The 25,748-nt window shown below is 57.8% G+C and overlaps 1 protein-coding gene across 1 annotated transcript in view; it reads left to right on the top strand.

Annotated features, from left to right (window-relative positions):
- The window catches only part of USP43 (ubiquitin specific peptidase 43), a 211,940-nt gene that overhangs the window by 182,698 nt on the left and 3,494 nt on the right, over positions 1-25,748 (top strand). Inside the window, exons 9-14 of the mRNA XM_048817556.2 lie at positions 10,059-10,162; positions 19,167-19,244; positions 20,415-20,544; positions 21,145-21,493; positions 22,738-22,896; positions 25,015-25,173. Of these exons, the coding sequence (XP_048673513.2) occupies positions 10,059-10,162; positions 19,167-19,244; positions 20,415-20,544; positions 21,145-21,493; positions 22,738-22,896; positions 25,015-25,173 (979 nt within the window). The remainder of the gene's footprint in view (positions 1-10,058; positions 10,163-19,166; positions 19,245-20,414; positions 20,545-21,144; positions 21,494-22,737; positions 22,897-25,014; positions 25,174-25,748) is intronic.

Here is a 25,748-nt window from a genome sequence, read left to right as displayed (position 1 = left end):
CACCATCAGGACAGGATTGTATTCCTAACAGCGCAATAGCATCTTCTTTCAATGTGACTAGTTTGGAATGTGAGGATGTGACCAGTTGCTTCCCAGCTTATTGCTGTGTCTGTTGCTTAGCCAAAGGCCTTAGCCTAAGAACAGGGCCTCAGACTGTCACAGTAAGAGAAGGACCTTACACTGGCAGACAGTGATTTTGATTTTTCCTTTTATACCTCTAACTAACCAAGTGATAAGAATACACCTAAATTCTTAGAGTATAGGCCTTTACAGACAGGCCTGAATATCTATATCCTAACAGCTGGTATGCAACCCCCACAGGTAAATACCATGGGGGCCACAGCGCAATGGCTGGCAGGGGGCTGTGGGCTATGCAAAGTCATTGGGGCTCATCTCATGTGGGGGTTGGGCTGCAAAAGATCACCCCATATCTCTGAGGGTCTAGTCCCCCTAACTCCTGGGGTTTTGCCGTCCTGTGGAAATCCATGCACTGCCCCCTCTAAGTCCAGAGATGTCCAGGGCACTTCTCTGGCCCCATTGCCATAGCAACTGAGCTGCTCACAATCTTTAATGTACTTCTCTTCACCGCACCCCTGTACGGCTGGACAGTGCAACTATCCCCGCTCTTCAGGTGGGAAACTGAGGCACAGAGTGACTAACCGACCTGGCTATAGTCAGACAGGAAATTCTACCCAGGTCTCCTGTGCCCCAGACTAGTGCTGTAACTGCTGAACCATCCTTCCTCTGATCCCATTCCCCTACTATTGCTCCAGCTTTGTTTCAGGTGAAACAAAGCCTTCTCCCCAGGCAGGAGCAGAACACAGTGTGCTCCGACGCAGGCCAAGTGCCACATTCCTAGCTGGCTGCCCCGGGAAGTCGTCCAGCAGCACAGGTCCAGCCCATGTGCCCTTAGCTGGCTGACATCTGCTCTAGTTACGGGCAGGAATTTGGGGAAAGCCATGTATTTCTGAGCTGCACTATACGCCGAATCCTGTCGGAGCCCTCTCTGCCTCAGGCTCATACATATTCATGCTGGCACAGCGTGAGTCTTTGAATATTCACATCCTGGCCAGGGAGGGGGGAAGCTTCTTACTTTCTTTCCATACAGTTTGCTTGTTGGGAGAACGGGACCTTCCTGGTGCCCTCGATGAGGGCAGGGCAACCTTGCCCGATCCACCAGCAACGCAGCAGTTGGCATCTGAGTTACAGCAAAGTCCTCCCTAACACAAGGGCTTTGTCATGCATAGGAATGTAGCGCTGGCGACAGGCGTCGGACTGAAGGCCTCTTGTCAGCCCCAGCTCTGGCACAGCACGGGCAGTGGCAGGGCAAAGAGCCACACGACTCCGCTGCTCGGTGCTCGCGGGTGCCCCTTCGCCATGCCCAATGAGCTACTGTTTGCCTGAGAGTCCCTGCTGGCTCAGTGCATTGCAGAGTCAGACGCCAGTCATAGAGCTTGGCTCCCAAACATCAGAGCAAGTTAGAGCCTTCAGAGCCTGGTTCTCCCCTCACACCAGTGCCACTCCGGATTTACACCAGGGTGAGCGAGTCAGACCCCTCAGCTGTGTTGACCTGGAAGCAGGTGAAGCTTGGCCATACCAGGACAGTCCAATCTGTTTCAAAAGATGCCTGCCTGTTAGTCAGGATTTAGCACAAGCCATGTGGTTTTTAAGTGGCTGGGACTTTCCTAGCCGTCTCATGAGATGTCCGAGCCAAAGGCATTCGGCTGCATTCAGAGATACATGGAACATTTCGGCGTGTGTCCAGCACTAAGCCGGGTGGAGCTATCGCAGGCCATGAATGAGCCGTCTGTCTTCTGGAGCGTCTCTCTCAGGGGATGTTGGAAAAGTCGAGGGGGGAGATCTCTGCAGGAGGCTCCCGCTGCCCCAGCCAGAGCTGGCTGAACGATGGAAAAAGAGTCGCTAATAAACAGGCCGACTTGGCCTCCCTGGCATCAGCAGGGTCGTATTCGCCATTATTCACTGGGACTTGGCCAATCCACCGGATCCTGGCTCCCTTCCTCTGCCATACCTCAGAGGCCCTGAATTAGCCCGTTGCATGGACGATGAAGGCCGTTTCCCTCATGCTGGGCTCCCTCTGTCTCAAGAAAGCAGGGCTGCCGGGTGGCTGGGCTGCTGCTGATGGATGGTGGGTGTCTTTGATCATCTCTAATCTGTGTCATTGTTTGAAATCGGGCTCTTCCATCTCCTCCTGTGGAGCTGGAGAACCGATCTGTCACGCGGTGCCTCGAGGCTGCCTGGCTCTGGTGCTGCGTATGCTGAAAATCAAGCCAGTGCCTGGCCGCTTCCTGCTGACTGGTGCGTGCCAGGGAAACAGGCCGGGGTATTTTCTGAAGCGCCTGGATCCTCTTGCGGGGCAGAGCGCCAGATAATGTCCTGGGGCAGGAGCATGGGTCATCGTCATAGTAACCGTGTGCACAAGGACGAGTGAACCAGTCCGGCTGGAACAAGAACTTCCACCCAGACCAGCATGCGAGACAGACTGAAGGGGCAGTGACACCAGCTGCCATTTTTCATGGGCACCTTGGCACTCAGATTCAAAGGCTGGGGCCAGCAGCTCACAGAGCCCCATAGCACGGGTGCTTCTCAGTGGGGGCTCTCTCCACTGGAGTGAGAAAGGAAGGATGTGCCAGTACGTAGGATAACTCCCCCACCCCCATTTCTGACCAGATCTAATGATTCGTTATTGGTATTAAATCAGTGTCTGGAGGCTGCAGTCTGGATCAGGGCCACATTGTGCTCTGTTCTGTACAAACACTCGCGCCCTGCCCTGAAGAGCTCACAATACTCAGCCGCACCAAATGTTGGCCACTGGCCCAAAGGGGAATGACAGTTGGCGTGAGAGGGGCCCATTGCTATATCTTCCCCCATTAGATCTCAGCTCATTTCCCCCTTCTTGGGCTGGTCTGATCGTCGGGTGCTAGGGACAGTGGAACCATGAGAGAAATACGTCACCTTCTGAAGGGGTGGAGCTGGCCGTCTCTCTGACTGAGGACTGAGTGCTCAAGCATGGCATTACTGGTTCTCAGCCTGTGCTGGGTAGATTCTGGGAGGAGCTTTGCTGTTTCCCGGTTTAGACTTTCCCACCTTCCCTTTCCCTATGTGAAAGCCCCATGTATGTCTGTCCCTCTACAGCTTGTACTGTACGTCCTCAGGCCTTCTGCTTCTCCAGTCCTGATCTTCTTTCTCTGTCTCTGTCTCTGAGCCTTTCCTCCACAAAACCTTTCCTTTGCACCATTGGCAGACGCCCTCTCTAGTAGATCCAGAACCAAGGATTTTTTGTGTTCTGTGGGGAGATATAGCAAATGGCCTTGTTGGATCCAGGAGGGTCCAGCTTCAAATCCTCCTCGGTCTGGTCGGGAACAGCGCCTTTCACGCCTTACCCAGACCAGGGACAGATTCATTCCAGGAAATGCAGCTCAAGTCCCATTAACCTTATTTTGCTGTTTTTTCTGCATAGGTTCCTGCCTCGCTTCATTTCTCTGTGCACCCATTTCTCCGTGTGTAAAATGTGGATGGCACCAAGCCCCAGGGATCCTTGATAGAAGGGGCTTGCAAAATCCTGGGTAATATTAACGTCAGGGAAAGGTTCCATTCTTTAGTGCAACAGTGAAGATTTGGCAGCCGTTTCTCTCTCCCGCCACCCTCAGATCGGCACCCACATCCCATAATTCCCTGCTGCATATACCTGAGCCATGACTGGGCAGACCAAGGGAGACTCTAGTCTTCCCAGGGCATACATGGGACTGCCGAGGTGCCTTGGGCTTTGTGCAGAAGGGGGAATTTCAGCCTAGTGACCTAGGCAGAGATGAGATTGGCACCTCTGGGAACTAGGCCATTTAGGTAGGCGCCTAAATATGGACCTAGTTACCTGCCTCAGTGACTTGCCTGTGGTCGCAACGGAAAAGGGCAGAGCTTTCCTGTATCTCTCCTGCAAGACCAGCCTTCACCTTAGCAGTGTCCCTCTACATCTGCTTTGTCTCTGCACATTTCTCCTGGGGGGCTAGGTAGCGGTAAGTGGAAGAGGATGTGGTTCTGTTTGCAGTTTACCCCTCCTTCGCATGCGGACTTGTCCTCTGTTTAGTGCAGGTGCGGAGCGATAGACTGGGTTACACACTACTCGCTCTGCCAGGGAGACAGTCTATTCGATCTCTCTCTGCTGGTTCGTTTCCTTCATCTAATAGAAAAGCTATTCAGATATTCAGACTGAAAGTACCTGGGGAAAGTGTAACATGGTCACTGCATCTGGACAGGACTGTCCCATTCACAGCCTGCTTGGGCAGAGGGAACCCGCCCCTTGGTTTTTTCGGACCTTGCTAAAGTAGCTCCTTGTGCAAACCTGCAGTGCGCGAGCTGTGGGAGTCCGACGCCTCGTGTGCTGTGGATGGGAGCTAGTACTGTGGCATTCATGCCCACGGGCAGGATAAGTTCTCTGTGCATGGCTGGGCATGCTAACCAGACCCTTCTTTTACTGTCATTAGCTCCCATGTGTGCTTGTGCCTGTCAGGTATTCAGAGCAGCAACCGCTAGCGTGTGAGCCGACCTCATGCACTGTGAGCCGTAATCATGCACTGGTCTCACTTGTATCCTGTTCCCATCTCCCTGGGTGTTCTCTGCTTGCCAGAGTGGCCTCTCCGGACATACACGCAAACTGTGAGCCAGCAAGGACCTTCCACAATGGCTGTAGGCAACTTTGCCTTCTGGAGTTTGTCTATGGGGTTCTTCACGAATCCTGGAGGATGCTCTGCTAACTAACACGGCCCCTCCCCATGCAAAGACGATCCAGTACAGCTTCTGTGAGATATGCCCACCCGCCCGCTGGGGGATGTGATTGCTTTGATCGAGCTAGTGCCGAAAAATAGCAGCATGGGGGGTGGCACGGGCTCCATGCCCATACCTAGGCTCTGGGATGGGATCACCCTTGGGTGAGTAGTCCAGGCTGCCACAGCCACACAGCTCTTTTTAGCGCACTGGCTCAAGCAGAGCTAGCGTGTGTCTGTCTGCCCAAGCTGGGAATGACAGCACCCGGCTGCTGTGTAGACGTGCCCCCAGTTCCTGCACGGAAGGCTTTTAGGGCTTGGAATGAGCCGTGGAGCTTCTCTCGGGCTCTTTATGGTTTCTGGGGGACGCATCTGTTATAAAGAACCTTCTCCAGTCTGGTTAACTAAGCAGCATGTGCTGGAAGGATACAGAGCCAGATCCTCCACCCGCGGACATCGGCACAGCTCCGCTGGAGTCAATGGGTTAAGGAGGATCTGGCCCATGACGTGTGGAGAATTTGGTCAGGTCAGACCCCTGTGTGCTGGGATAGAGCAGGCAGCGTCCCTACAATACAGCCGAGCAGGTGCTTTCAGTGATAAAGGAGCCTTTCCATTTGCTATAAGCTCCTGGCTGGGTTCTGTGCGGGACCTTGCAAGCTATTAAAAGGTGAGAATTGGATTCTTCCCCCCCCCCTTTGAAGCCAGTGGGGCTACACTGGCATCGCTGAGAGCAGACTGTGTCTCATACCGTCCAAAGCGTGGCTTTTGACCCAACGCATTGATCGTGCTACGAGGCGCTATTTTTACTGCCACAAATCTGGGCGCGGGGGATGGAATGGTAAGTCTCCCGCCTCGGTTCCCAGAGGGAATGCGGGAGGCAGATAACAGCACACACTGTTCACATTGTATGTGTCAGTGTCTGGTACAAACATTAGCGAATTAACCCTCAGAACTACCTGCTGAAGAGGGTCACTAGTGCCATTCCTGTCTCAGTGATGGGGCCGGTTTTGTTCAATATCTTCATAAATGATCTGGAGGATGGTGCGGATTGCACCCTCAGCAAGTTTGCAGATGACACTAAACTGGGAGGAGTGGTAGATAAGCTGGAGGGTAGGGATAGGATACAGAGGGGACCTAGACAAATTGGAGGATTGGGCCGAAAGAAATCTGATGAGGTTCAACAAGGACAAGTGCAGAGTCCTGCACTTAGGACAGAAGAATCCAATGCACAGCTACAGACTAGGGACCGAATGGCTCGGCAGCAGTTCTGCAGAAAAGGACCTAGGGGTTACAGTGGACGAGAAGTTGGATATGAGTCAACAGTGTGCCCTTGTTGCCAAGAAGGCCAATGGCATTTTGGGATGTATAAGTAGGGGCATTGCCAACAGATCAAGGCACGTGATTGTTCCCCTCTATTCGACATTGGTGAGGCCTCATCTGGAGTACTGTGTCCAGTTTTGGACCCCACACTACAAGAAGGATGTGGAAAAATTGGAAAGAGTCCAGCGGAGGGCAACAAAAATGATTAGGGGTCTGGAACACATGACTTATGAGGAGAGGCTGAGGGAACTGGGATTGTTTAGTCTGCGGAAGAGAAGAATGAGGGGGGATTTGATAGCTGCTTTCAACTACCTGAAAGGGGGTTCCAAAGAGGATGGCTCTAGACTGTTCTCAGTGGTAGCAGATGACAGAACAAGGAGTAATGGTCTCAAGTTGCAGTGGGGGAGATTTAGGTTGGATATTAGGAAAAACTTTTTCACTAGGAGGGTGGTGAACCACTGGAATGCGTTACCTAGGGAGGTGGTGGAATCTCCTTCCCTAGAAGTTTTTAAGGTCAGGCTTGACAAAGCCCTGGCTGGGATGATTTAGTCGGAGATCGGTCCTGATTTGATCAGGGGGTTGGACTAGATGACCTCCTGAGGTCCCTTCCAACCCTGATTGTCAGAAATATAAAGGGAAGGGTAAACCCCTTTAAAATTCCTCCTGGCCAGAGGAAAAATCCTCTCACCTGTAAAGGGTTAAGAAGCTAAAGGTAACCTCGCTGGCACCTGACCAAAATGACCAATGAGGAGACAAGATACTTTCAAAAGCTGGGAGGAGGGAGAGAAGCAAAGGGTCTGTGTCTGTCTGTATGCTGCTTTTGCGGGGCATAGACCAGGAATGGAGTCTTAGAACTTTAGTAAGTAATCTAGCTAGGTACGTGTTTGATTATGATTTCTTTAAATGGCTGAGAAAAGAACTGTGCTGAATAGAATGACTATTCCTGTTTGTGTGTCTTTTTTGTAACTTAAGGTTTTGCCTAGAGGGATTCTCTATGTTTTGAATCTAATAACCCTGTAAGGTATCTACCATCCTGATTTTACAGAGGGGATTTCTTTACTTCTATTAAAAGTCTTCTTGTAAGAAAACTGAATGCTTTTTCATTGTTCTCAGATCCAAGGGTTTGGGTCTGTGGTCACCTATGCAAATTGGTGAGGATTTTTACCAAACCTTTCCCAGGAAGTGGGGTGCAAGGGTTGGGAGGATTTTGGGGGGAAAGACGTGTCCAAACTACGTTTCCCAGTAAAGCCAGTTAGAGTTTGGTGGTGGCAGTGGAGATCCAGGGACAAAGGATAAAATTAATCTGTACCTTGGGGAAGTTTTAACCTAAGCTGGTGAAAGTAAGCTTAGGAGGTTTTCATGCAGGTCCCCACATCTGTACCCTAGAGTTCAGAGTGGGGGAAGAACCTTGACACTGATATTCTATGAAACTGAGGCACCTGGAAACTGTGCCTCATTTTCCTCCTCAATAAAATGGAGAGCGTGAGCCGTGCCTCCCAGAGGGTTGTGAGAGTGAAATCCTTGCGTGTTTGCGAGTGCTTTGAGATCCTGGCAAGGAAGGTGTGGTTTGATTGCTCCCTCTTTTCACACCCAGGAACGGCTGTGCTGACACAGGGAGCTGGGCTGCGTGGCTGGGGCGTGCGCTGTCTCTCTCTAATGCATGTTTAGAGGAATGTGAGATTACAAGCTGAATATTGTCACCCTAATGGATTCGTTTTGTCCCCACCTCGGCTCTCATTACAGTCCCTGTCAAAAGGATGCGGGGCCAGCCGGCGGCGGGTAATGAAAGCTGGGATGGATTGGCTAATGAAACGCCGAGAGAGCTCGTCCTCATGACAAAACATCATCACCCGGGGAGGGAGATGGCCCCAGATGAATCCGCTCGCGTGACAATGGGGAAACTGTAAGCGGCGCAGGGGGAAGGGCTGCAAAATACACCGCTGAGCCAGGCCTGCCCCAAGACACCACGAGTGGGGGCGCTGTAGAATCCATCTGGGGGCCCATCTGGCTGAGCACGTGGCTTTGGGCACCTGCTCCAGCTCCGCTGTTTGTGGGCCCCTGCCGGGTGATGGCTGTCCCAGCTGTATTCCAGTAGCATCCAGAGGTCCCAGCTGAGCCAGGGGCTGTACAGACACACAGCCACAGTCCCTGCCCGGAGGAGCTTCCAGGGGAAACAGATTCAGCCATGCCTGAGATCACAGGACTGGGATCCAAGTCTCCTGGATCCCATCCTAGTGCCTAGCCAACAGTCCCCATTAGCTTATATGCATACTGGGATGGGAGGAGCCACCTTGTGTTTGGCCCATTTTCCAAGTGACTTTAGGACTGGTGAGCAATGCCAGGCTGGCCCAAAGCAGCAAGTTAGGTGGGAGAGACTCTGTGTCTCATTGTCCAGTCCCTAGCTTCATCCACTGCCACCTGGGCACTGCCATTGCTTCACCTTCTTACCCCACACCAGCTCAAGTTCACTTCCCTAGTCCAGCCCTGCCCATGGCAAGACTCCCGCTGATTCCAGTGAGCCCAGATTCCAGCTGAGCTGGAGTCACTTGTTAACCTGGCGAGTTTTCCCATGAAGGGGATTTCAGAGCCCAGACTGGGGCTGCAGGGCCAGAGACCGGGGTGAGCGCTGATCGTTCCATCTCTGCTCAGCAGAGGCTCAGGGGTTGTTGTGGGTCGGGAGTGAGGAGCATTGGCAGATCTGTCTTGAGAGTCCTAGGGTGGGAGCAGTTCAGAGTGCTCGGGGTTGTCAGTGAGAGGCATTGGCAGAGCTGTGGCGGGGGGCCCACGGCTCCTGTCGGCGAGAGTGCAGGAGAATTTACAGGGGGGCACAAGAGTGAAATCCAGGAGCAACTGTCGCTCGGTGTTGAGGTGCGCTGGCCCACGTGGGGAGGGGCCCTGGGCTAACTAGCAGGCGGGGCTGCAGGGCAGCCCGGAGCGATGCTAGCAGAGGGGTGTGAGAAGCTTGCATAGCAGCTGCGTGTATTTACAGCCATTCAGCCCCTGCCCTCCCCACAACAGGAGAGCCGGTGGCGTCCATGTGTTTGAAATCCTCCAACAATTGTCAGTTGCTTCAGCCAGCTGGATTAGCACAGACGAAGCACACGAATTCCCATGCAGCTGGGCGGTGAGTGCGCGCACTCAGACTTAGCAGATCACCGAGTTCAATCCCCCAGCTGCACGGGACTTCCAAAATGCGGCACGAGTGAGCCCTGGGGCAGCTGAGGATGAGCAGCCCGGGGACACCAGGGATTTTTTTTCTGGACATTGATTTTCCGTGACGGTGAGGGTACGGGGTGTTTGCCTGTGCCAAGGGCAGGCCCTGGGGGTACAATAATGGCTCCATGTTAATACAGAGAGGCAGCCTGGAGACATCCAATCCCAGCATGCAGTGTGCCTTCTCGATCCATGCAGCGGCTTGCAGGAATCAGGCCATTAACCTGGTGCCTCCTGGCCCTGTTTGATCCTGAGTGAGTCCCTGACTCCCCCAGTGTGCTGTGTCAGCCAGAGACGCCAGGCTACACTTCCTCTGAAATATGGCATAGCAGTTCGCTGGCAAAGATTGTGCTCCTCCCCAGTGGCAGCCGCATTTCTCCTGTGGTCTGGCAAGTGCTTTGAGAGGGAAGGTGCCGTATAAATAAAGGTAGGTTGGAGAGGCTGGCCAAAGAGGGGCCCCATGGCCCCCGAGACCAACCGGGGTTGTCTCGCAGCTGGTTCTCTGGGCAGGGCATCCTTTTGGGGCATCTCTTCTGGGGCTGCTCTTTCATTAGTGGCACCCCATGCGTCTCCTCTTCGCCGCCTGCGTGCCACACATCTCACTGCCCTGTATTGTCCCCAGGTACCTCCTGTTCCCACTCAGCCCCCTGGCCCTTTGTCAGCCCTGGTGCCAGGTGCTGGCCCCTTGGGATCAGAGATCCACCTGCCAACCCAGGGATTCTCACCCTTGGGGCTTCTCTTTTGCAGGGCGTGGGAGACCTGTTCCGGGTGCGGGTTGCCGGGGGCTCTGTGGCATGCAGCTACCTCTCCCCTCAGGACAGCAGGCCGCTCTACCACCCCGCTGTTGACAGGTAAGAGACCTCGCCCGCCAGGATGGGGCATAGGAGCGGCTGCCTGAGTGGGGATGGGTCTGGAGCCCTCACTGTCTCCTCCCTGCATGAGCCTGGCTGCTGATTCCTGAGCCAGACATTCTCCCAGCCCCAGCAGTGTCCCCTGGTAACATGAGGAGCAGGGTGCACTCCTCGGTTACCCCCTGCCATGGGGGAAGCCACGGGCCTACTTTTGTTTCGAGACCCTGGGCTGTGGGGCCAAAGAGGGAGTAGCCAGGGCCAGGCCTAGGGAGCTGAGGGATCATAACCAGGGCCAGGCCTAGGGGGCTGAGGAACACTGGCCTTGGCTAGGCCTAGGTTTCACAGAAAGTGATACATGCAGAATACCCTTTGCTGCTCCCCAACCAGTGCTGGGCTTTCCCCTCCAGCAGCACCTGCTACCACATGCCTCCTCACCTGAGGCCTGTGCCGAGCTCCTAGCAGGCATCCGATGAGCACTGTGGAAGTGTCACTAACAGGCACTCCATCGGGTGGATGACATTTATTTAACAGCTGCGGTTTCTTCTTTCTGAGAGATGTTTCATTTCCCACCGCGTAATGTCACCAGCTGGCCAGGGCATAGGTGAGAGCACTGCCCTCCTCTGGATGCAATCAGAACTGCTCAGCTGTGTGTCATAGGCCCCGGACTGCTAGGTGTTCATAAAGATTCTCCTGTAGCTGGACTGCAGGGTCTGTGCTGCGGGAAGGAGCAGGATCCAGTTTCCATTCCTGCTGCCCCTGTAAAGCCGTGAGTGGCCATGGCGTGCAGCATGGTTAGGCCCCTGAAGGCCCCTCTGGGCGTGGATTTGTTATGGTGTTCATCTGGAAGCATTTCTTGCTGTCTTTGCTTTGTGGCAAAGCAAATACTGCCTTTGGCTCCTTCCGCAGTCAGTGCTCCACTGACGCCCTGGAGGCTGCTGGCGCTCTCAGTCTGGGCTCAGGACTTAAGTCCCTCACCGTGGCTAGGGCTTGTCCTCAGTGGAAACCCCAGTCCTGCTCCTTGCTGGCCCCACCTGATGGGAGCAGCAGCCGGCCTGGGAGACCCACTGTCAGCCCCTCCAGCAGCAGGGCCCCTTTGCTGGGACACTTGCCCCATGTGTCTGAGGAGATTCATTGTGGCGGCACCAGCCTGCTCCCGTCAGGCCCTTGCCTGCGCTCGCTGCCTGGGAGAGCCAGCCCCATCACCGTGCTGCCTGTCTGTGATGACCCCCCATGGGGGTCAGCAGTTGCCGTCTGACGGGAGAGTGGCGTCATGGGGAGCTGTGGAAGCAAACTGGGGTCTAAAGGCTGATGTAGCAGCGTGGCAGTGCGCATTAGGAGTTACACACCCGAGCAGGGCTCAGGAGAGTTGTGGCCTTTCCCTGGGTCGGCCACTGTCTCCCCAGGTGACTGTGAACTAGTTACTTCAGCTTGCTGCCACAGTTTCCCATTCCGGATGGGGGTTAATAATGCTGCCCCATATTTGTAAAGCACTTTTAGATCTACAGGCAAAAAACGCCATGTAAGTGATCAGCACTATCACTTGTAAGCTGTTCCCATTCTGTGCTCAGGTAGGGCACTGGTCAGTTTCATGCTATTTCTAGTCAGTTTCCCTTCCCAGTTTCCATGCCCTAGCCTGCTGGGGCTGCTGGGGCTGGATCCCTGGTGCGGCGGGGCCAGGCTCCAAACTCTGCTCCTTGGAACGTTGTTTTAACAATAACATCACGGCCCCCGCCCTGCTCATATCCCGCCTGCTCAGCACCCACCCCTGGGCTTGGACGGCCAGTGGAGCTCAGTTCCCACGTAGGCACCTAAATAAGTGGCCAGGGTTTGGGAGCACTCTGCATGTTGAGCTCTTTTGAGGACGTGGCCATAAGTGTCACCAGCGGAGCTGCTGGGTGCTGAACGTGCCTGGAAACCTGGCCGGTTGCTTCCCCTGTCCCCTTTAGGTCGCTAGTGGTTGGCAGTGTCCCTTTAGCGGGCGGGGACAAGGCAGCGTGAATTCTGTGACAGCAGGGAGCCCTAGCACCCAGCACTGGGCAGCTCCCCCACTGCCCCCAGGACATTTTGGGAGCTGGTTTCTCCTATCTGCTTAGCTCTGCACAAAATGTGGGGATGGAGGTAACTGGCCTCAGCTCCTCATCCTGAAATCAGCGCCCACTGGGAAGTGCCTGCATAAGGCTGCTGCCTGAAGCAGGCACTGAATCAGCGGGCTGGCTGTTATTGATGGTCCCTGCTAAACTGCAGTGGGTTCTTGTCCTCCCTGCAGGCACGAATTAAGCAGGGAGAAATTGCTGCTGTGTCCCGTACCTGCCTCACTCTGCCTATAAATATACTGTGACGGGCATCAGCATCCTGGGGAGGAGAGGTCAGGCAGACGGCTGAAGCGATGCTGCCCCGAGTTTCAGCACCATTCCTCCACTCCAGCATAGCTCTTTATTTCTTCTATGACTTGCTTGTTCCAGGTGAACTTTTATACTTGGCTTGGCAGCTGGGATGGCCAGCCAGGATTTGTGGTCCCAGTGGGGATCCCTCTGCAGCTACTGCAGCACACACAACACGGCACCAGCACTGACAGACAAGCTCTTCGCTGGCTAGCGTAGGGAGGGTGGCAACTATGATCCACTGGGGCACAGGAATTAATGCTGCCACTGGGTCACTTGGTGTCATTGGGCAGTGTACAATGATTCTGTCGCACTCGTGCCTTTGCACCACTGCATTCTCAAGGGATCCTGTTGCACTAGTGTATGTGCACCACTGTATTCAGGAATGTTCCTGTCACACTAGTGCCTTTGCACCACTGTATTCAGGAGTAATCCTGTCACACTAGTGCCATTGCACTGCTGTATTCTCAAGTGATCCTGTCACACTAGTGCCTTTGCACTGCTGCATTCTCAGTGGACCTTGTCACACTAGTGCCTTTGTACTGCTGCATTCTTGAGTGATCCTGTCACACTAGTGCCTTTGCACTGCTGCATTCTCAGTGGACCTTGTCACACTAGTGCCTTTGTACTGCTGCATTCTTGAGTGATCCTGTCACACTAGTGCCTTTGCACCATTGTATCTTGAGTGATCCTGTCGCACTAGTTCTCTCTCACCAGTGCCCTCATGCAGGGTGTTTGGAGCTCCTCTAGCACCTCCCCCTGCAGCCCACAGAACATTTGGAAATGGGCCCATGGATTATGAATGCCTCCCTCCTCCTGACTCAGGTTCTGTCCCCGATACAGTTCAGCTGGAGTCTCTTCGGAAGAGGGGTGCAGGTTTGGTGCTGGCAGCATGTGCTGGTCGCGTGCAAGCTGGCTTGGGGATTGTAATCACAGTCGCTAGCAGCCCGGCAGGGGGTTGCTGTCTGGCTGCAGGGGTGGTGGAGCCGCACTCCAGCCGAACGGGAGAAGGGATCAGAGGGGGACGTGGCGGACGAGTCTTTTGGTGGGAAATCCAAACGAGGCAAATCTCAGTTCTCTGGCTAAGCCCCAGGGAGTGCAGTGCAGCAGTGTAGTGAGGCGCCAAGGGCCCCCTCCTGACCTTGCCGAGTGCCCAGTGCACCCGAGCTGGGTCTGGCAATGCACACTGGCCTCCAGCAGCAGGACAAGCAGGCAGGGATGTGTGTATCAATGGAGATCAGGCCCCATGTGCTAGGAGCTGCACACGAAACCTACAGAGAGACGGTCCCTGCCCCACAGTCTAAACCAGCAGGGTAGACCCGGGAAGGACCATTATTCCCATAGTATGGCTGCAGAAAGGGGCTCCAGAGAGCTGACATGACTTGCCCCAGTTGAGACAGAGGCAGGAATTGGATCCTGTTCTCCTGAGGCCTAGCCCAGAGCCTCAGCCACGAGACCTGCCTTCCCCTCTGGACAAGTTGCCTGCTTGCCCCCACTACTCAGGTGGTTTCCTCCTTGGCTCCCTGCAGCCAGTTACAGCCATCCAACCCATGGCTGCTCTTGCCTTGCAGGGCCGCATGTAGCAGCTATCCACCCTAGGCACTGCCGGGACACTGAGGCAAGCGGCTATTTTGCACTTGGGACGAGCCATGCTTCCTTGTCTGGCAGCCCTGTCTAGCTCTCCATGTCTAATGTGCCCATCACCATGGCATCTGTGCCTCGTCAGTGTCAGGCCAGGCTTCCCTCTGCGTGCTGTGCCTCAGTGGCCCCACCCAAGGAGACGGGCATTGTGCAGCCTTGTCCCCATGGTGGAACCAGGCTGAGAACAGGCAGGACTCATGTGTGCTAGGGAGAGGCATGCGCTCTCCGGGATGTGGGGAGCAGGGGACTCATGCAGCAGGGCCCTGTCTTGGGGGTGCTCGGGTCTGGGGAGCTGTTCCTAAGGGATTTCAGAGATCAGCCCACCCACGCCCTGTGTCATGCTCAGTGGCAGAGCCAGGGTGTGCAGGCCGGGGCTGATGGGGGGTGGGCTGGAGATCACCCAGCAGCAGCAGCTCCTGTCCCGTGGGGCTGGGGCCTGCTCTGAGCACTATGACACTGCTCGTGGGGTCATGGCACCGCTCAGGTTTGGCCTGGCTCCCGCCATCATGACAGGGGGCGGACGGGCCACATTTGAGTGAGAAGAAAAGGAGTACTTGTGGCACCTTAGAGACTAACCAATTTATTTGAGCATGAGCTTTCGTGAGCTACAGCTCACTTCATCGGATGCATACTGTGGAAACTGCAGCAGACATTATATACACACAGAGATCATGAAACAATACCTCCTCCCACCCCACTGTCCTTTGGATGAGCTATTACCAGCAGGAGAGTGAGTTTGTGTGTGTATGGGAGTGGGGGGGTGAGAAAACCTGGATTTGTGCTGGAAATGGCCCACCTTGATTATCATGCACATTGTAGGGAGAGTGGTCACTTTGGATGAGCCACCACCAGCAGGATAGTGAGTCCGTGTGTGTGGTTTTTGGAGGGGGGTGAGGGGGTGAGAGAACCCGGACCCGTGCAGGAAACGGCCCACCCTGACTATCATGCACATTGTGAAGAGAGTTGTCACTTTGGATGGGCCACCACCAGCAGGAGAGCGAGTCCGCGTGGGGGGGGGTGGAGGGCGAGAAAACCCGGATCCGAGCTGGAAAGGGCCCAACCCGATGACCACCCTAGACAAGCCACCACCAGCAGGACAGCTGGGTGGGAGGAGGCATACCGTGGAAACTGCGGCGGACATTGTATGCGCACAGAGATCGTGGGGCAGTGCCTCCTCCCACCCCGCTGTCCTGCTGGTGGTGGCTTGTCTAGGGTGGTCATCGGGTTGGGCCCTTTCCAGCCCTGCCCCCTCCTGGCCCTGCCGCTGGCTCAGGACCGCTGGAGCGGCTGGCAGGTGTGAGGGGTGTCACTGTCGCTTGCGAGGGCTGGGCAAGCTGAGGGGAGTGGATTTCAGAGGCTCCGCTCCCCTTTTCCGTGTTGAACACCCTGCGTGCAAACTCCATCGGTCTCCTCCAGGTGCGGCCACAGGGCACGCAGGGGACCAGCCCGGCTGCATGGGGCTAGTGCTCGGGCACCTGCTCAGTCTGCTCCTGACAACAGGATGTGGGAGCAAACCTCCGTCGCCCCCAGAGGACCCGCTCGCCCCGCCGGCTCCCACTTGGATGATGGAGCAAGCTGCTTGTCTGGGAGGAGTCTGCCACCTGCTGACCTTTCTGGGGATTACACTGCAGCCTCTAATTCCCTGCCAGGGCTGCACTGTGATTCGGGGGCTGTAAGTGGGATGGCTCCACAGCTCTGCTCCCTGCCTCCTCTCTGCCCCGTCACAGCAGCTGGGAGCCTGTCCTGAGGATGGGGCACAGTCCTTTAGCTCGCTGAGCACTGACATAGGCACGGACCAGGGCTCCCCCGCACCCCGTTTGCTCCGGGCATTCTCATCTGCTCAGCCGCAGCAGCAGGTCACACAGCCGTGCCGGACCGGGGCCCAGCGGAGAAGACAGGATGGCTGCCTGCTGACCCCGGCTCCCGTGCCCTGCGGAAGTCGTCTCCCCAGTGCATCACTGCCTGCCTGGCCTTCGCGGAGACCCCCCCGGCTTCTCCCAGTAGAAGGGATCCGGCTGCATATTTATAAACTACCCCCCTTGCTGATTCGTCCCATCTGAGCCAGAGGGATAATAATAATTATTCATTATTATTGGTACCATGGGTGTGCCTAAGAGCCCCATCCCGGAGCAGGACTCTGTCGCGCCAGGTGCTCCACAAAAGCACCACAAAAAGCCTGTCCCCACCCCAGAGAGCTGACAGTGCAAGGAAGCTGTGGCTCTCGCTGAACGACAGCTCTGTGGATCTCTCCCGAGAGCCCGTCTCTTCTCCCTCTTCATGTGTCTTTCCCTGGCACTTCGTCTGAACGCATCCATCTTCCGTGACTCTTCTTCACATTAATGTACACTGAAGCAGTGCCAGTAACTTACAAACATGGTCCCTGCCTCCAAGCCCTGGCAGTCTGGCAGCAATCCATGGGGAGAGAGGGTTTGGGCATCGGCTGCCCTGGTGGCCAACGCAGGATGGGTGTGGGGATGGATAGATGGATATAGGCAGAAGGGAGGAGGGTTTGATTCAGGCAGGAGTTGGGGGCAGCACTGCAGGCAAGGAGAGCAGTGTGAGAGCAGGCACAAAGCCAAGCCAACACACAAAGTGAGGGGAGAGGACAGGGGCCCCGTGGTGTGTTGAGGACTCTGTTGGAATTGCATGCTATCACTTTAAGAGCTGGGTGGAGAGGAAGTTCCTGATCCTGCTTGCAGGCTAGGGGGCTCTGCAGGGAAATCAGCCATCCAAGTCAATCTGGGAAGAGCCAGCCTAGAACAAGGTGGGTGAATGGAGCCTCAGTGCCTTCGGGAGCAGCCTGCTTTGTCTCTCTCTGGTTTTGGTCACTGGGTGTTATTGGTCTGGATTCTAAGAAATACAGTCGCTTTACAGGGCAACCTTCCAGCAGGGGCATTTGGGGGTTTTATCTAACATCTCTGTGCATGCTGGAAGACCACAGGCAAGGCGTAGGGAGTGGGAGGAGCCCAGGGGCCATGCAAGTGGTGACGTCGGGCTAGGCGATACCCAGCATGCAGTTCCCGTGCAGCACCGTGGTGGTCCCGCAGTGCTATACTGGGTTGTGTGACAGAGCTGTCTGAAGCGATGTGGGGTGGGGGCCAGTGAGAGGGGGACTCAGGAGACCTGGGTTCGAGTCCCAGCTCCGATCTGTTGGGTGACCCTAGCCATAAGCTTGGAAAGATTAGATTGTTATCAGTAAATGTTGGTAACAGTTGCGTTCGCTGGACACACACAAATTGACAAATAAAGGATTGAATTGTACAGATGGGCAGAGAAAGAAAACACTACTGGAGAATGTATTCACGTTCGATCTAGGGAGTTTCCTTTGTATACCTTGACAGGTGATGTGCAAAGTGCCAAGGGGTTTGTACTGACCCCCGAGGTCAGGGTGTTGCTGGGACAGCTCCTTAAAGAGGCAGCACCTTGGAGATGATCATCTGTCTCCGAGCAGGCTGGGGGCCTGGCGTCTATGGCTGGGAACCCGCCCCTCAGCTTCCCAGAGATGGTGCCAGCAGAGCAGATGTCTGGGCGGTTGGCGGTGTGCGGAGTCCCTTTGCTGCGGCAGTCTCCAGTCTGCCATGGGGTGGGGAGAGGGTGACCAGGTGTCTGGTTTTCGACTGGAACACCTGGTCGAAAAGGGACCCTGGCAGCTCAGGTCAGCACCGCCGACTGGGCCGTTAGAAGTCTAGTCAGTGGTGCCAAGGCAGGCTAGTCCCTAACTGTCCTGGCACCGCATTGCGCACCAGCAGGTCCGGCTCCTAGGCGGGGTTGGGCACGGGGCTCTGCACGCTGCCCCCACCCCGAGCACCATCTCTGCACTCCCATTGGTCAGTTCCCGGCCAATGGGAGATGGGGGGGCGGTGCCTGTGGGCGAGAGCGGCGGGTGGAGCCTTCTGGCCCCCTTATCTAGGGCCCAGACCTGCTGGCTGCTTCTGGTGCACACGCAGCGCAGTGCCAGGACAGGGAGGCAGCCTGCCTTAGCCCCGCTGTGCCGCTAACCAGGAGCTCGAGCCCAGCCCCAGCCCTGACCCCTCCTAACCCAGAGCCCCCGCCTGCACCCCAAACCCCTCATCCCTGGCCCCAGCCCAGAGCCCACACCCCCCCTGAACCCCAACCCCCTGCACCAGCCCAGAGCCCCCTCCCATACCCTGAACCCCTCATCCTCAGCCCCAGCCGAGAGCCCTCACCCCCTTCTGCAGTCCAACCCCCTGCCTCAACCCACAGCCCCCTTCCGCACTACGAATCCCTCAGCCTCACCTCCCCAGCCTGGAGCCCCCTCCTGCACCCCAAACCCCTCATCCGCAGCCCCACCCCAGAGCCCGCATCCCCAACCAGAGCCCTCACCCCCTCCCCCTCCTGCAGCCCAACCCCCTGCCCCAGCCCACAGAAAGTGAGTGACGGTGGGGGAGAGTGAGCCACTGAGGGAGGGGGAATGTAGTGAGCGGAGATGGGGGCTTGGGAGCAGGCTGGGCTCGGCTCTTCGGTTTTGTGTGACTAGAAAGTTGGCAACCCTAGGTGGGGATGGGACTTCGGGGAAGTCACAGGTTGCTGCTAACAAGCCATGGCGCTGGTCAGGGCAAGGGGGCTGACTGGGAAGGGAAGGGTGGCTCTGTGCCCTGCTCCGTGCCCTACGGAGCTGCCTGCAGGTTCTCACATGATGGCTGCACAGCCTGGGGGAGGAACAGAGAACCTGCTGCCAGACAGCACCTGTAGCTGCCTGAGGCCTGCCGGCCTGGGCCGCTTTCCTGCCTCATGCCCCACCAGCGTGGGGAAGATGGTGGGTGAGGGGTGGTGCCCGGTCTTGCCCTCCGGCACCCAAGGGGCTCTGGGAAGTCTCTGCTCTCTCGTGAAGGATCAACCCTTACTAGCAGGGTCAATATGGCAACCCTCAGGCTTCTCTTTGGGCATGGGCTGGCAGCTGCGACCTGTACTGTGCCCCAGGGCAAGGCCCCTCCCGCTAACCCCTGGCCTTGTCCCGGCAGAGCGCTGCAGTTCGGCGGCCCGGGCAGCCCCCACCATGTGAAGCTGGTGGTGGAGTGGGACCCGAACACCAAAGAACGGTGAGTCCTCAGGGCCGTGGAGAGTAGCCGGGGCACAGCCTGGGACCCAGAGGCAGCATGTCTGTCTCGGTGCCACGGGCTGGGGTCAGAGACTCAGGGTCAACACAGCTGGAAGAAAACCTCTAGGTTCCCCTTACGTTTCTCATCAATGTTTGGCCCGTAGCCACCTGGTGGCCTCAGGCCGAGGACCTGGTCTCTGTATTTCACCCAACAGAATCAGAACCAACTCATTGGGCTCTTCGGTGTCTTATTCATTAATGGTCCAAGCCTTGACGGCCTTAGAATACCCCCCACGGAAGGAAAAGTCTGAGTGGGACTGTCCCCATCGTCCTGCTGGGAATTCTCCCCGAGTGAGGACATCAGGATCTGGCCTGCTAAGAATCACTTGCCTGTGTCTCCCCCATCAGACAGCAGGGTTAGCGGAGAGTGGTTTGCACAGGACAGAGAGGGTCCATGCACTCTGCGTTTAACAACAGCAGAGCACCTTCAATGGAGCAATGCTGGATTTGCACTGAAGAGCGTGGAATAGCTGGCTCTAGGAACTGGGATGGCACTTCATCCTGATAGACGGCTGAGTGCCCAACAGCGCCTGTGACACCAGTGGGGTTGCCGGTGCTCAGCATGTGTGACGATCCAGCCACTTGGTTAGGTGCCGAAATACAGAGTTGGAGCCAAGGTTTTCAAGCACGGGGAGTGATTTTGGGGGGCCCAACGTGAGACCCCTCAAAGGGGGCTGAGTTTCAGGGTGGCATCTAGGTAGTATCTAATAATCCGGCCCCTTTAAGGCATCTCAGGTTGGGGCCCACAAATCACTGGCACTTGTGAATATCTTGGCCTGGGTGCCTGACTTCAAGCCCCGATACTGGACAGCATTGGCCACTAGGGAGAGAACTGCTTTGCCTTTACTAGAAGCCCACCTCTGTCAGACAACCAACATGCCAATCCCTTAACTGGTCACTTAGAATGGATCTTACAATAACTCAACCTGTGGAACTCACTGCCTCAGGATAGGGAGGCAAATACCACAGGCTGGTTTGGGAAAGAGCAGGACAGTTGCTGTCTGCTGTCATGCTGAGTCAAGGTGATTGGAGACCCTGCCCATGGATGGTACTGCCCAGATGCCATCATGTGAGTACTGCCTCTCTCCAACCTCCTCTCCTGCCTTTGCAGCCTGTTTGGCAGCATCCAGGAGGAGGTGGTGCAGGACACCGAGAGCGTCCGGCTGCAGCAGCAGGCCCATCAGCAGCAGCACAGCTGCACCCTGGATGAGTGCTTCCAGCTCTACACCAAGGAGGAGCAGGTACATGCCATGGGGGGCAGGGTCTGGTCCTGTACCCTGGGCCTTTGTGCTGGGGCATCTGGGGCAATGGAGCTGGCGGGGTAGGGACGGGTGCTGGGCTGACAGCAGAGTACCCCAGGGCACCGCCCTGGATGTTCTCAGTGTGTGGCACATGGGGCCCATTGATTGGCTTTAGCCCTGACCTGCCCAGCCCAGCCTCAGTGCTTTGGCCCCACGCCTGGCTCCTAGCTCGCCCTGACTCCAGGGGGCCAAGCCAAGGGGCCAGGGGGAGGGGGGGAGTGACAGACAGGCAGAACCCACATGGCAGGCGTCCAGCTGCCCAGCTGGGGCTGACAGGAGAACAGGAACAAAGGGAAGGGAGAGCCCGACGCCCTGCGAGGGGAACCCCAGCTTTCCTCTCTGAGCCCAAGCCAGGGCAGGCAGGCACTGGGGACTGTGCTTCCCCCCTGCCCAGATCACTGGACAAATCCTGCTGGAGGGATGGCGCAGCCGCACCAGGTGCCCAGTGTCCTCCCCCTGGGCACAGGGGCATGGCCAGGCCAGTTGCTGGGGCCACACTAACCCTAGCCTTGCCTGGGGCATGGTGTCTTGTGTCCCCAGCTGGCCCCCGACGACGCCTGGAGGTGCCCCCACTGCCAGGTTCTGCAGCAGGGCATGGTGAAGCTGAGCCTGTGGACGCTGCCCGACATCCTCATCATCCACCTGAAGAGGTTCCGCCAGGTGGGCGAGCGCCGGACCAAGCTCTCCACCCTCGTCCGCTTCCCCCTCCGTGGCCTCAACATGGCCCCCCACGTGGCCAAGAGGAGCCAGGCCGGGACGCAGGCTCTGGGCCCGTGGGCAACATGGAAGCAGCCGCCACACCTCCACGAGAGCTCCCAGCTCGACTCCCTCTATGACCTGTACGCCGTCTGCAACCACCACGGCAGCATGCAGGGCGGGCACTACACCGGTGAGTGCACCAGGGCACCGTGCAGGGCGGGCACGTCGCTGGTGAGTGCACCAGGGCACCGTGCAGGGCGGGCACGTCACTGGTGAGTGCACCAGGGCACCGTGCAGGGCGGGCACTACACCGGTGAGTGCACCAGGGCACCGTGCAGGGCGGGCACGTCGCTGGTGAGTGCACCAGGGCACCATGCGGGGCGGGCACTACATGAGTGAGTGCACCAGGGCGTCGTGTGGGACGGACACCACACGGGTGAGTGCACCAGGGCGCTGTGCAGGGCGGGCACTACATGAGTGAGTGCACCAGGGCGTCGTGTGGGATGGACACCACACGGGCGAGTGCACCAGGGCACCGTGCAGGGCGGGCACGTTGCTGGTGAGTGCACCAGGGCGCCGTGCAGGGCGGGCACTACACCGGTGAGTGCACCAGGGCACCGTGCAGGGCGGGCACGTTGCTGGTGAGTGCACCAGGGCACCGTGCGGGGCGGGCACTACACCGGCGAGTGCACCAGGGCACCGTGCAGGGCGGGCACGTCTCTGGTGAGTGCACCAGGGCACCGTGCGGGACGGACACCACACGGGTGAGTGCACCAGGGCGCTGTGCAGGGCAGGGACTATATGGGTGAGTGCACCAGGGCACCGTGCAGGGCGGGCACGTCACTGGTGAGTGCACCAGGGCGTCGTGCGGGACGGACACCACACGGGTGAGTGCACCAGGGCGCTGTGCAGGGCAGGGACTATATGGGTGAGTGCACCAGGGCACCGTGCAGGGCGGGCACGTCACTGGTGAGTGCACCAGGGCGTCGTGCGGGACGGACACCACACGGGTGAGTTGGTACTAACCCCGAGTCGGAACTAACCAATGCCACAGTCTGGTGCTAGGGGGCGCTGTGCAGCTGGAGGCACGTGGTTTGAGCTGGGGAAGGACACTGGAAGTCCAGACTGGTTGCAGTGATTGAACTTCTGGGGCGACACTACCTGTGGAGGGCCTTGGAGCAGCTGGGCTGGCCAAGCCCTTGCTGGCGAATTGCCTTCTGCCTGCCTGCCTGCCTCTCGCTGTGGTTTCAGTCCCCGGGCCGGGCAGGTGGGCAGACTCCAGCCAGACGGGCCCCGCTGGTGATGCAGGCTGATGGGATTCCACCCTGGCGGGGCTGGACTGAACCCCAAGCCCGGCGCCCCCGGGGCCCCATCTCCGCCCCTCGTGGGGTTCATGGGCTCCCTTCCTCAGCACAGCTGTGCTCTCTGCCCCAGCCTACTGCAGGAACGCCCTGGACGGCCGCTGGTACAGCTACGATGACAGCACCGTGGAGCCGGTCCTGGAGGACGAGGTCAGCACCCGGGGCGCCTACATCCTCTTCTACCAGCGAATGAACGTCATCCCCAGCTGGTCGGCCAGCAACTCCCTGAAAGGTGGGCCTGCGCCCCTGCCTTCCTCGCTCATCCACAGGGAAGTGCTGCTGAGGGGAACCCAGGCCTGGCTTGTGGGCTCCCAGAGCCACTCAGGGCCGGCTCCAGGCAAAAGAAAGACCCCTGGCTCCCTGGGAGGAACGTCCTCAGCAGAGTTGTTCCAGGGGCTGCTTCGGTGCGAGCGCTGGGGGGGCAGAGCCTGGCTCGTCGCTAGCCCATTCGCCCCCGGGAAGGGTGCCTGCCCTGCCGGCCGGGGGCGACTGTGCGCGGGGAGCCGTCTGCGATGGCTTTCCTCGAGCTAGCATAGGTAACAAGAGCGGCGGAGACCCGGGGCCGTGCCCGCTGGTCACGAACCGCTGGCCATGTGGTGCACTGCCGTTGTCACCCGTGTCAGCGAGGTGAAAGCTGGTGTGGCTGTGGCTACACATGCTGCATCAAACCCTCCTGCTCCGTGTAGACGTCCCCGGGGGCGGGGCGGGGCGGGGCGGGGCGGGGCGGGGCGGGGCGTGTGGAAATCACAGCCATGGCACCAGCAGGCCAACCCACCCCCCGCATTCGGCCTAGGTGTCTGGGACAAGTACGGTGCCGAGTCTCATCCATAGACTGCCCCATCAGAGGGGTCCCTGGGGCCCGTCCCCGCTGGGCTCCGCGGGGCCAGCACCGTGACACCGTCCTGGCTTTAACACGATTAGCCGGCAGCTGAATTCTGCTGAGCCGCTCCGGTGTGGAGTAGCCAGGAGAGGGAAAGCACAACACACCCGGGCGGTTCGCTGAATGCTCTGGCTCTTTCGCACGCCCACGCTCCATCGCAAAGCACAAGGGCACACACATTGGCACAATCACAAAGCACGTGGACACATCTGCACACACAGTCACAAAGCACGTGCGCACACATCTGCACCCACACACAAAATCACACCCACGCACACACCCCCACACAGTGACAAAGCACAATCACACCCCCACCCACCTCCGGGCCTGCAAAGGTGCAGAGTACACACACTGACATGGGCACATGGATGCTCACACACACAACCATAAAGCGCACACACATTCTCTCTCTCTCTCTCTCTCTCTCACACACACACCCCCACACACACCCCCTCCTGAGAGACGTGCGCTGTAGTTTGACAGAGGCTGTATTTGCTCTGGGATCCTTGCCAATTACTAGTCTATTGTGGCATGTTAATTGCGCTCTCCTATTTGTGCTGCCACCCTGTGGCTGCTGCTTGTAACTGCACCCCATGGCACATACCCATTTTATGTATTATTACCAGCAGTCACTGAGCTTAGGTGCTTTGGTTTTGGGGTGCCCGAGAGGAGACGCCGAGGCACTGAGAATCCACAGCTCCATGGGCCTCATTCAGAGCTGCAGGGGAAATGACGCCCTCCGTGCCTCAGGCTGGGCTTCCAACTCTCCAGCCCATTTTGGAGACATCGGCTGGGATGAGAGCTAGCTCCTGGCTGCCTGTCTCCCGGAAGTGGGTATGGCCACCGGCGCCAAGGAACGAGGCCGGAACGGACAGGCTGGCTGCCCACAAGAGCCTGGTGGGACTCGCTGCTTGGAGCATGGGTCAGATCCGTGCTGCCCAGGCCCTGGTCAGGGTCCCACTGGCCTCTGGGGCAGGGATGGGACCAACTTCCCCTGACTCTGGCTGGGCCAGCACAGTTATACAATGGCTATTGTGTGCCCTCTACTGCAACTTGCTCCAAAATGCAACTAAACAGCCACGTTGACACCGGGCTACCTAACCTGGGGCCTGGGCCTGTCCAGTGGCACCTCTCCATGCAGATCTCTCCTTCCCCAGCATCATCATTCCCCCGCCAGATGGCTCCCTGGGGATCCCTGCATGAGGGGTGCATGGCGGGGGAGAGGGCCCACTCTGCACCTCCAGAGGGGACCAGGGAGGAAAGTTCTTGCAGCTGTTCACTAGCCAGGGAGGCCCTGGGGAGCTGTAGGCTGTAGCTGTGGACAGCTCCATCCCAGTGATTGCTCATTGCCACGGCAGGGGGACAGGGGCTGGAGCTGGCTGCTTTGCGTGTTTGGTGCCACCCCCAGTGCCCCATTGGGTCTGTGCCCTGGTAACACAGCTCCCGCGGCTGTCTGGGTTCCTCCTGCAGGCTCCACCAGCTCCTCTATGTCAGATCACTGGCTTGCGCGGCTCAGCGGGAGCAGCAAGAGGGAGAGCCTGGTGTCCCGGAGCTCCACGGCCTGCCCCTCCCTCCTGAAGGCCCCCGACTCGCCCGTCTTCCTCGACACCGCAACCAGCCAAGAGAAAGGTCTGTGGTATTACTGTGCCTGACTCCGGAGCAATGAATCCCGGGTGGGGCAGCCAGTGCTCTGCCCTGCCAGTGGAGGCCCCCCTCCCCTCCCGCAGGGCTCCATCGGGTCACAGAGCAGGATTCAGCCCCGAGGGCTTCGCAGCATGGGAGTCGGGCAGAGTCTGGGCCATGCCAGCCGGAGCCAGGGCAATCGGCTTGCTGGCACTGGGGAAGGGCCTGAGGGGAAGGGGGCACCGTGCAGAGTGCTGGGCGGGCGGGTGTCAGGCCGTGTCTGGACACTACAAGGTATTTTGAGCCCTGGGGTCAGTTTGTTTCCCTCCAGAGGCTCTTTCCCCAGTAACCCCCTGCACGGCCTGGCTGGGTCAGCTAGTCTCGGCTTGGCCTCACAGCCCGAGAGGGTCTTCTGGAGGGGAGCCCAGCCCAGCGGCTGGGGAAGCGCGGCCCATTCACTGGGGCGGCACAGAAGAAGGGGCAGTCGTGGAAGGAGCGGGCCAGCAGGACAGCAAGGCTGGCGGTATGGGACGGGGTAAGGGAATGGGCCAGAGCAGTGGGGGAGAGGAAGCACCCTGCAG

Source organism: Caretta caretta, chromosome 14 (assembly GCF_965140235.1).
Source record: "Caretta caretta isolate rCarCar2 chromosome 14, rCarCar1.hap1, whole genome shotgun sequence".
Taxonomy (NCBI): Eukaryota; Metazoa; Chordata; order Testudines; family Cheloniidae; genus Caretta; species Caretta caretta.
This window is presented reverse-complemented; position numbering and strand designations above follow the sequence as displayed.